This window comes from Teleopsis dalmanni, chromosome 1, assembly GCF_002237135.1.
Source record: "Teleopsis dalmanni isolate 2A chromosome 1, ASM223713v2, whole genome shotgun sequence".
Classification (NCBI taxonomy): domain Eukaryota; kingdom Metazoa; phylum Arthropoda; class Insecta; order Diptera; family Diopsidae; genus Teleopsis; species Teleopsis dalmanni.
In genome coordinates, this window is record NC_051846.1 from 45047413 (window position 1) to 45059445 (window position 12033).

The following is a 12033-nucleotide window of genomic DNA, read 5'->3' on the forward strand; positions in this document are numbered from 1 at the left end:
TCGTGGAACAGACCTATTATATCAAGAGCAAAACTTTCCAGATTTTTAATAATAATACACAAAGTATAGCAAACACAATTACTTATAATATCACATTTATTAAATGCATCCCATAATCAGTTAAATTTGTTTATAATTATTATTAGAATTATATTCTGTTTGTATTTTAATTATCTAGTCTCATTAGTACCATATGGTATGATATTTGTATGGATTTTATATGTAAATGAACACTACATAATGCACATTTATCGATTAAATTGTTATAGTGCAAACGCACTATTAGTTTTTATTTCCTTGCCAACAGTAGTTGCTTCCCGCTTTGATAATTTTGACATAGACTTATTTGTATAAGACTTTACTTTGACCCAAAATTATGTATTGATTTTATATCTCTATGGCTATGGTTCACTTTTTCAGTGATATGTTTGAGTTATTCATCTCAAGTAATGGGCGGGTAATAAAAATTTATTGTTGTTCTTATAACGAACGCTGTCAGGTTTTATTCTAGATAATAATATTAGCAATCACATCAGAAGCACTTAGCAAGTCCTCATTGAAATACAGCCAAATATTGTAACACAATATTGTTAAGCGATATTTATATTTCAACGGATAACGAAACTGACATGCTGTCATTTGCAAGTGCTCAAATATAAGGTTAAGAGCATTATCATAGCACTGTTTATCTCTTAACTGATATCGGGAAACATTAAGTTTATTGTGTTATAATACATACATATATGATCGTTATCTCCATTGTATCTTCCGAGCGTTTAATCTGACTTAAAATAAGTCTAACCGCGAGACTAACTTGCACATCACATAGTAAGGTATCTCTGGACAGTCAAATACCGCACAATAACACATTATTTTTAAAGTTTAACAGAATTTATCTCAGACTACTTATTTTCGTCATAACTGATTTTTATTTAATAGTTTTAAATGAAATACTATAATAGGATTGTGTCCATCTACCAAATTTTGCAGAACTTATTAATAATAAAACTAGTAAATTTAGTTAGCAGAGTATATTTAATTGAGTATATTTAATTAGCATAGAGTATGTTTCGTTAGCATGCAAACTTATAAAACTTTAAAGTAGTGGTACTCATCTGGTAAATACCTTATAAACGTATAAAGTTATCTGCTTGATAAATGAAGTGTCAAATTTTGTATGAAAAATAGTTTACACAAAATGGATAAATTTACATGGAAATTTTACCGAATAAATTTGTATCGTATAAATTTATTTGTTGTCAATACAGAATTGCATTTCAATGTAAGCATCTCACATACAAAAATATCTTTGTAAATACTTTTTAATTAGGACTTTTCAATTAATTTAGATATTTTATTTTATAATTTATCGATAGCGACACAGCTGACCAATAAAGTTTGCACAAATGTTTAAAAGTACATCGATATTGGCTAAAAAATTGCGCTGCTGAACATTGCATTTTGTGCTGTCATAAGTATTGCTGATATAATTAGTGCTATTATACAGCAGATTGATGAATTTACACAAATATTTCATTAAGTGCGCTCATATAACCGTGTACGTAAACGTATAAAATTATACATTTGATAAATTTATATGCTTCGATGAGTACCTCTACTATTAATAACTTATAATAATAATAATAATAATTTCATATACATCGTAAGCTCTCATTTTTTATAGCTTGTCTTACTAAACGTAAAATTTCTAGTTTAAGGTCATCAAATGTATCTTCAAGTTGAATTCGTCTCAGTTCACTGCTTAAATAATTACAGAATATCTCCTCTTTACAACAACGCTTTTTATTAACATTTGTCTTAAGATTAAAAATATGTGTGGATCGTTTCTTTTTGTTTTCTATGGCAATTGCTCCATCATATTCCTTGAGAAATTCTTTTTCAAACTAGGAAAAAAAAAGTTGAAGGAAATTTAAAAATAATTTAATAAAACTTACCATTTCAGTTTCGTCTAAATCCAGATTCCCGCATTCATCGAAGTGCACATCGATCTGATCCTACAGAATACAACGCACAAATAGTACTGCAAGTCACGAATTATAATAGAGATAATAATTTAATTAACTTACAGACGTATCCTGTAAGGACGAATAACTTTGTCTGATATGAGAATTGTTTTTTAGAAAATCCAGTTTATCGTAACACCACAATTTTGGTTTATATTCTATGCCACGCCTTTTGCAATTGGCTTCCATTACTTTCTCATGACAGATTTGATTTTGTAATGTGCTCAATTTCTTTTTTATTTTTTTTAAGTTTACGTTTGGTTTAATACTTTTTAGTTTCTTTATAATTTTATTGTAAGCATCCGTTCGTGCAGCTTTATTTGCGAATTTTGGATCACTGGGATTAATTAGGCAGGCGTGATTCTTAAATTCATTAATCAACATATTTGTTTCGTCTTTTGTCCAACAATCCTATAGAAATGAAAAAGTATTAAATATATATATTTAATTTAGTTTTTATAAATACCGCCGTTTCCTTATCAGAATTTTCCATTTTGCAATACCCAAACTATAAACAATTCTTTTTTTTTATCAGATGTCACTTATCAGTTAAACAAAAAATAAAATTCATTTCAGTGTTGATGAGTTAAATGTTTTCACTACATAAAATAGTAGTAGCACACATGTGAAAATGACCCAAACTACACTGGTTTTGATTTTAAATTTTCAATAATTTTTTCATTAATTTAATTAAATTGACAATTGCAAATTTCGAATTGTTATAAGTTCTTTATTGCATTGATTAACATAAATACTATTTTCCATAGTTTTCACAGCGATATTCGCTCGTTTCTTGGGTACACGGCGTTAACATTGTGAGATTGAGAGTACATTAAAGCAATAATCGAGATCAAAGTACTAATCTCGTTGTTTAAACTCAGATTTCCCATACAAAAGTTAATCTCCTTTTAATCGATATTAATTTTTAATCTGCCTATACTATGTTCACACACAACTTAATTTCGCAAAAATATTAATTTCATCTTCGTTTCAGCGAAATTAAATTGTTTTTTCCATACAAAATTCAGTTTTAAGGTTAGAATGATATTAAGGAAAATAACATTAATTTCGTTGAAATGAAGGCTGAAATTAAGTGACAACTATGAAGGCTCAAATGCAACTATGAGTAAGATAAATTTTAAGCAAGAGATAACGTAAAAGTGAATTTTTTTTAAATGTCAATGACAGTTGATTTTAATAAAACTGGGAAATATTTTGAAGGTAGTGAATATTTTTAAATTTGAATACAAAAAAGGAATTGTAACTGTTATAAATTTAAAATTGAGTTAAAAATATTAATCGACATATCTGAAATCCACTAAAGCTAATAAAACTACTGAATGTCATGCTTTATAATTACAATAATCAATGTTTAAAATTTCTCAGATACAAATGATGTTGGTAGCATGTAATTTTTAACATACGATTTGTAAACAAAAAACATATGATTTCCTTAATTTGGGACAGTATGAACACTTTCGAAATTAACTTAATTTCATTTAAACGAAATTAAGGAACTTTGGCTATCTGAATATATTATCACATAAATGGTGATTATTTTTCTATGCAACTCTACAAATGTCTTAATATCGTATATTTTTTTATGATCTTAGAAGAATTGGAAAGGAAATGTCAAAATCTATTCAAAACAATATTGAAAATTTAAAATTGCCGAAGTGAGTGAAGTTTTTATTTCAATTGTTTAGTAATAGTTTTGTATATAATTATAGCTCAAATTTGTTAAATTATTGTTATAAAACTATTTATTAAATTTTTATTTCACTTTTTTTGTACAAAGTTTTTATTAAAAACTTTATTTACAGACATTGATTAAATAAAGAAAACAAAACACAACAAGTGAAATGTCAAAATTAATCTCTAATGTATAATTTAAACTTTGTAAATTAAAAATGCAGATTAACTTATTCGCGTTCTCTTAATCTCACAATGTAAACGTAGTATAGTACCTTTTTTTCACTGCTTACTTAAGTAACTTTGAGCTTTTGTCGTTTACACATAGTAACATAAGCACAAGTTACTTAAGGCACGAGAAAGAGCTTTTATATATCAAAAGGTTTTAGCTGTAGAGCCTTACTTGGTTTATATAATTATGAATACCTATAATAATTCCTATAATTTGTTTAACTATTCTCTGTATAAATGACGAATGCTGTGGTTCACTATTAAAGGAATGCAATGTTTGAGGACTGTTTATTTTTTTATACCAATATTTATGTACACCAAAATATCTCAGTTACATGGAATTTTCAAAAAAAGTTTTAAAATCGTCAATAATATTCATTAAAATTAAGTAAAGTTTAAATATTTTTATGAAAACTTTTTTCTATTCAATTAAATATTATATAGATACAAATTCTAGTAAAAGTTGAGTAAAGTACATCATTATTGCCGAAAAACCTAAGGATCCCATGCGAGTAAGTTAAAAAATTAATAATCAATTTTTTTTTCTAAACTAATATATAATTATTTTTTATACTGTTATTTTACTAAATTTATTTAATTATTTAAAAGTTAAGATTTTAATTTTCACTTGTCAGATGTATAGTTAAAAGGGCTTAGGTGGTAAAATTTTCCCAGCTTATAAAATGGTGAATAGAAGTTTTGTTTAATTATTCACACTTTTGATTTATTTATATTTATTTAAATTATATAGTTAATTTATATAACATTTATATTGCTTTTTAGTACTTCTTCTCTGATTATAATGATCAAAATATGTTTTTTATAACGGTTAAATTTAACGGTTAACGGAAAATTTAATTTAAATACGTTATGCACTTATATACTTATTTGGCATTTTCACGATTTGAATCAAGTAAGCTAAATTCGCGTTAAAATGCTAAAAAGTTAAGAATCAAAATGATATATAGAAACATAATAAGTGTGTGTATTGCATGTAGACCTACCGTTTTCAGAGCCTTTTACAATTTCAAAAAAGAAGTAACAAAATGTAACATTTCTCCACATATTTTATTTCCAAAAATCTGATTTTTTACCACTTGTTGATAAAGAATTATCTTTAAAATCTTTGAATATCGACAGCGCTCATTAATCTGAATTATCTTTTGGCTCAATGACATTCTTCTTTTATTCTTCTTTTTTCTATTCAAATGGATAGAAGGGATTACATTTTTACAATTAATGTGTTTCCGTTTTTTGTAACTGGTTTGACCTGCAAATGTGTGACATACAGTAGTTGGAGCTAAATCCGGAATTCTCCCAATGTCAGTCAGTTTTTCTATAGATTTAAAACTTTTTAAAATGTCTAACTTTTATTCTACGGAAATTTTCGCTTTTGACTTATTTCTATACTCTATAAAACAGAAATTTATCTTTCCGCTTCACCACACAAATGTTAATTGACACCTTTTAACTAAAAACTTTTGAGGAATATTTAAATTAGTCAGTGAGTAGGGTGGCACTCTGCAGAAACCCTCCAGCTATTAAAGTGTAAAAGTGCCCAAATGCACAACTCGAAAGAGACTCAATATGAACATGAAAAGGGGTAAAGAATGTAATCTACAAGAATTGAAATAAGAATTTGAAACACTGCTGACTTAATTCGAAGTCAAAACTTATTTTTCTTATTGGCGATGAAATTTGAATCAACTTAAATCGGGGCGACTTAAATCAGTCCATAATAATTGTACTGAGTCTCTTATTTATTACATAGATAATTTTGCATAGATACTTATGAAGGAACAGCGCGCAATAGTATGTCGTGAGTATTTGCTAAATTAGCGTCTTCACACGCCAGTCTAAATACTACCGTCAAGCAATAAAGTTACAATATTTATCAGCATGTTTATATACGCATATAGTATATGCTTATGTACGCTACATAATAACACACACTTCTCAGTTTTACTATTTAAAATAAAATTTTTAAATTTTCAAATAATATATTTTGTTTAATCAAATGTTCGCACGATGCAATTCATTCATAAATGCAAATGATAACTATTTATGTTATTATGAAATACTACCTAACGCCATCTGTTACTGAATTTTGTTTAAGCGATATGGCAACCATATAATAAAAATGAGCAAATAGGACAAACGAAATTCATTCATTTACCAAAGGTTCATTTTCGTGCAACTCATTTTATGAACCTACTGCTTACTGCATTAATATTTTTTATTTTATATACGCATAAAAAATACATATATTTGCTTTTTGGCTAATGTGAGTTAAATATTAAAAAGTTCCAAAATTAATAATATTATATTAACTTCGAAGTAGTGAGAAGGAAATAGCAATAACAAGAAAATAATTAAGAAGTAGGAAAAAAAAAATTCAAATTACTATGCATTTCACTTTATTTTTTCATTGACATTTGGTGTGTGAGGAGGTTTTCTATTGGAGAATTATAAGCAAAATTTCGTGTAAAACGTAAATAAATTTTGGTTTAATTAACGAAAAAATTACACAAATTAATACGAAAATATTCAAAATTAATTTTAAATATTTATAATACATGTATTATAAAATCAAAGTGCAATATTCTAACACAAGAAGAAAGTCGTAAAAAACGGGCTTGTAAAAACGGGAAACGTCATCGCTGTGTCATCGCAATTTCCATTTCCTAACTAAAATTTCCAATTCAAATTATTTAAATAGATATTTAAAAAAAAAAACAAAATTAAAAGTTAATAAATAATTATTGTAAAAAAATTCAAAGTGATAAATTATAGAAGTTTAATTATAAATATTTGGAGAAAAACGACAACACCTACTTTTGCCGTCATCTAACAATTGCAGTAACATCAATAAATATTGTAACAAATACACTGCTACGTCTTCGCTCCCCTCATCAATTACAGTTACAGTTACAGTTGGTGTTGCTGTTGCTGTTGTTGTGTTTTGTGTCTTGTGTCTTGTGCTATCCGCAAACCCACACGAAAGTTGTAAGCTTTTACCGACCGATCAACAAACAATTCGACTTATTATTGCACACGCTCAGGTGAGCAACATTTTTTGTAATATTTTTGTTTTTCTTAGTTTATTTATTTCTTAAATAATTTTTTACATAATTTATTTTCTTGTATGTTTATTTATGAATTAGTTGTTGTCATAAATTTAGTTTCTTATTCGATATTGAATTCCTTGTAAAAAATGTTAAGCGATTTTTTTTGTCACTTACGGCTTTTTGTTGCCTGTTTTCTATTTTGAAAGTGTAATTGTTTTTTTTTTGCGTTTATATTTTGTGTAATTTTTGCATTGCTGCCCTCCAGCACTTTTTGTTGTTACTAGCCGGAAGACAACAAAGCTTAGTTTGTTGCTTTCTTCGTTCACTTGTTTTGTTTTGTTTTGTTTTCTCTTTTTTTCTTAAGATATCACTTAAAACACTGATATCACTTATAGTAATAATTTTTTATTTACAATTTTTTATTTACATTTTTTTATTTACAATTATTTAGCATTAGTGAGAAATAATGGATTTACTTTATTTCTTGTGTAGTTTAAAAAGAGTGTCATTACGGTTGTAGAGGTCGGTTAAACCTTCATTTTAAAAGGAAATTATTTCTATTTTTTCACAATGCATTATATATTGTTATATGTCAAGAAAAGTTATTACTTTATATAGAGAAAGATCTGTTATACTACGTTCAGACAGCCAAATTTCCTTAATTTCGTTTAAATGAAATTAAGTTAATTTCGAAAGTGTTCACACTGTCCCAAATTAAGAGTAAATCATATGTTTTTTGTTTACAAATCGAATATTAAAAATTACAGACTACAAACATCATTTTTCGCTGGGAAATATTAAAAGTTGATTATTATAATTATAAAGAATACAATACTCGGCAATGTTTTATAAAACTCGTGTGAACCATGTTCCACATTTCCATATTCCATGTTCCACGCTCGACATGTTCATTTCGTCCACACAATAGCCTTTGAATTCGCCAGATGCAAATTCGAAGGATCATTTGGGCCATATTGGAGAACAAGGTTCGCCATTGTTCAGGTATGGTCCAAAACACTGAAAGATCACATTCGTAAAGCATACAACTCATTTTTTTAACCAGTTGAAGTCCATAGTCAAGGTCACATCTAGAGTGAATAAATTCTGAAATTTTGATTATTTCTACAAATTTTTGAAATTTGAATTAATAAAAAATAATTTCACACAAAAAGGATATAGCTAGCGACTAGGTAGGTAATACTTCAATCGCCTAAGCCTGTATATATGTTATGTATAAAATGAAACGTGGTTTAAGCGGTCATAATTTTAGCTATGTCACTGCTTCATTTAAATTCATCTTAATTCCTTATTAATTCATCTGGTGTTATTGCTTTTGACAAAAGCTTAGGATGAAAGCAATTCTTATGCATTTTGAGTTCTGATTCGATTTGTATGGCGAATCTATTCCAAGGATTTATATTCCCGTTATTCTGTGTGAATAGATTTCTATTCATTCATCTATTCATTGCACATTTTTACAATAGTTTAGTCATGTTTACGGAAAATATATCCTATCTACCGCCATTTCCTTCTTCTGATGTCGATTTCCAACGTATAGTATGCGGTCATAATAAGATTTTAATAATATAGTGCGAGACTCGCTAAATCTTCGTAATTGATGAGGGTTCCATTAAAAGATCATTTTCGCAATGTTTAAGTTATCTTTACGAAGATTATGTCCTATCCATCGCCATATCCTTCTTCTGATACCGAATTCAAACGGATATCAATTATGCTGTCATAATAAAATTTCAACGATATAGTGCGAGGGCGGCTAAATCACGGACTAAATCTGGTTCGTGAGAGTTCAATTAAAGAACTATTTTTGCATTGTTGGAGTTATCTGTTTAATATTTTATAATTCTTTTATCATAATTGCTGAAACCATCGAGAATTGTTAGCCTGCTTTTACTCTACGCCTGCTTTTTTACGGCAAATTTCGTCATTGACTATTCTTTGTAATTGACTAAATGAATTATAAAATTTTTTTTTATAGAATATAAAAGTATTATACAAAATCTGAGAAGATTTTCCAACTTAACAATTTTAAAATAATATTCTTTTCGTTTCATAGAATATGATTTCTGAAAAAAATTTCGCTGTGAAATAACAACTGAAATTCATTAAAAAAATTGAAACATTTAAGGTTTAAAATCACCAAAATCATTACGTTACGAGACCTAGAAGAAGCATATAAAAAATAAATAGAGAGCAACAATATTATCAAATAATAATTGATTTACTGATAGCTATGCATACGTATATATATATAGGTTTAATACCTTTATTCCATTTAACGAAATTTTCAATAGGGTACGAAATAAACGATTCTTTAAGTTGTGAATCTAATCCATTTTTTGTAAGTTTTGTTTTTTCTATTAATTCGCATTCGATTTAAATACATAAAAAAGAATATATTAATTTCTTTTTTTGAATCTATGTTTTTATTTTAACTAAGCATAAGTTTTTTGAATCTAAACATCTGTTTTAACATTGATCCATTATTTCTTTCTTTCTTAGAACTGACCTTTCTGTTTTTATTTTGTATATTAAAATATTTTTATTGCAGGCATGTTTTTAGAAACATAATTTTTTTTAATTATTAGATATAAGTAGGGGTACTTCCAGTTTTTAAAAAGGATCAAATATACTTTTTGCAATTGCAGTTATTGGTCAGTGTTAAATATCTTCTATATCTATATTCTATATCTTCAATAGAAACTGTTCTGTTCTGACATCACAATTTTTTATATTTTTAGATATATACCATTTAAGTAGTGTTTTGTGGCTGACCTTGAACCCTAAATTGATCTGAATGTTAAAGTTTTTATATTCTCATTCCTTCACTACAAGCTCAGTTCATTTTAGCCACGACTTTCAAATCTATTATTCAATTCAATTAATCAATATTCAATATTGTTTAATGCAAATTATTACTTTCTAGTTAGTATATAGAAAAAATAGATGATTTTATGATTCTAAAAAAAATATAATTGTTAATATTTTATTTATTATTACAGAATGAAATTATCGTTCTGTTTTATATTTGCAATTATAGATAAAGTTTAAGAGGTGCAATGACTTCAATGGTGCAAAAGTTACTGAATTATACGGTGATAATAAGGTATATAGGTGCCAAAAAATAGCGTTTACTTAATGGATCTCAATATAATTATTTTTTTAATATTTGTATTACGGCACAATAGTATTTTAGGTGGTAGTATTACTCATAACTATAGTTTGTGTCTAGTCTTAATCTATCTCTACATTCTTATCCTTAAGAACGTACTTAGCAGTTATTGAAGTCATTTCGATGGTGAATATTTTCTTTAATGAAGAAATCTTAATGAAGTGAAAACAATAATTTAATTAGTAGTAAATCAAACTTTAGACTCCGTTATCAGTTATATTATTCAATAATTCGCTATACTAAGTGACTGGTTTCGGTGCTTTTTTAAAAATTCTTGAGTTTTAACAGTCAAAGAAATTATTTATTATGATAAATTCTTTAGTATATACTCAATATTGTTTGAGCTACGTACTAAGAAGTGGTGATTTGAATTTATTATCATTATTTTGATTTTTCCTATATACCTATATATATATATACCTTAGGGTGGTCGTTATTTACGAATGTGTTCAAATTCTAGATGCCACCCCCTAAAGCTTCAATAAACGTCGAGTATGATTTCTAATTTTAGTAATAATTTAGTTAATTGTGGACGAAATTGATTGCTTTTTACCTTATTTGAAAGCTAATATGTTAAAGAATAATATTAATTAGGTACAAATAGTCAAAGGTGAAAAATACACGAGATGGGAGCGAAGAAATTTGAAAAAAGTGAAAAAATGGCATTATTCCGAAATTTAAGGTCGATGAGCGACTTCTAAACATTATCCGATTAGTCTAAAACTTCATATTTAGTAGTTTTTTGAGTATTCGAATAAATTTAGGGGGTGGCATCTAGAATTCGAACACATTTTTTTGCCCCCATACATATTACGGCCACCCTAATATACCTATATATATAATTCTGGAGAACTCAGTTCTTTAGACCTTTTTTAGACTTTTTTAGACCTTTTTAAAACAAAATGTGGGAAACATTATTATGTCTTCTTTATAAAGCAGGCTATATTTGCTATATACTATATAAGCTCAAAGTAGTATTAAGAAAAGGAGACTGTAGACGTAGTAGCTGTCTTTTCTTATAAAATAACAAAATTCTAAATTATTTTACAAAGTAACTAAATAATCTGTGCAACTCTTTTTTTACTAATCGTATACTATCTAAATTATATTATTATTCCTCCGTGAATAAATTCACTCTAATATAACTTTGATTAACAATGTAAACAAGATTTTTTATAATTTTGTGTATTTCTTTTTCTTCGTATTCGTTTTTCTCATTAATAAATCTTGTAAAATTTATTTAAAAATAAATCTAAATATATTTAGTTACTGTAGAATAATTATATTAACACAAAAATTTTGTTTGCAATTCTCGTAAACAAAAAAATTTCAAAATTGCTAAACTCACGTCATAAACCCGTTTATATCTCAGAATTTGGTTCAGTATTCTAGGAATTACTTTTCGCAGCAAGAATTTCGCAAATTCTTATTTCTTAACCTACAGTTTCCACATTTAGTATGTAAAAATCGTCTAAGTCTAAAAATCGTTAAAGTCACACTGATATATTTTTCGTTATTTTTGTTTATCAGTTTTGTTTGTCTTTAATTTGTGTTCCAGAAAATATTTTTCAAATAGATAAGATTTTAGTTGCTTACTCATTACTCAGTTTACTACAAATTCAATTCTGAAAAATATACACAATAATATTTTTCAAAAGCTTAATAATTGTCGCCTAAATATTACACAAAAAATATTTGTATATTTTTATACTTTCGTTTAATTAATTAAGCATATTTAGCTCGATTGTCTATTCAATTTCGGTCTCCCATTGAAATTAACATATTTACGCTGGAAAAAAAATATTTAGTTCTATTTATAAAGTAGTTT

The 12033-nt window shown here is 26.8% G+C and overlaps 2 protein-coding genes across 12 annotated transcripts in view; one reads left to right on the forward strand and one right to left on the reverse strand.

The window, feature by feature from the left end:
- LOC119668550 (epsin-1) overlaps positions 1-12033 on the forward strand; it is a 70824-nt gene that overhangs the window by 20877 nt on the left and 37914 nt on the right. For 6 of the 11 annotated variants that reach the window (XM_038078094.1, XM_038078100.1, XM_038078095.1 and 3 more), the window contains exon 2: positions 4392-4459. In XM_038078094.1, the coding sequence (XP_037934022.1) occupies position 4459 (1 nt within the window). In that variant the 5' untranslated portion in view covers positions 4392-4458. Of the gene's footprint in view, positions 1-4362; positions 4460-6334; positions 7010-12033 lie in introns of those variants that run through there. The other 5 variants (XM_038078097.1, XM_038078098.1, XM_038078096.1 and 2 more) reach the window with 2 other exon arrangements.
- On the reverse strand, positions 1031-2638 carry LOC119668552. The gene is made up of 4 exons (XM_038078104.1): positions 2491-2638; positions 2088-2435; positions 1956-2015; positions 1031-1904 (listed from the first exon to the last, which is right to left on the reverse strand). The coding sequence occupies exons 1-4, from the start codon at positions 2515-2517 to the stop codon at positions 1653-1655; spliced, it is 687 nt and encodes a 228-aa protein (XP_037934032.1). The 5' UTR covers positions 2518-2638; the 3' UTR covers positions 1031-1652.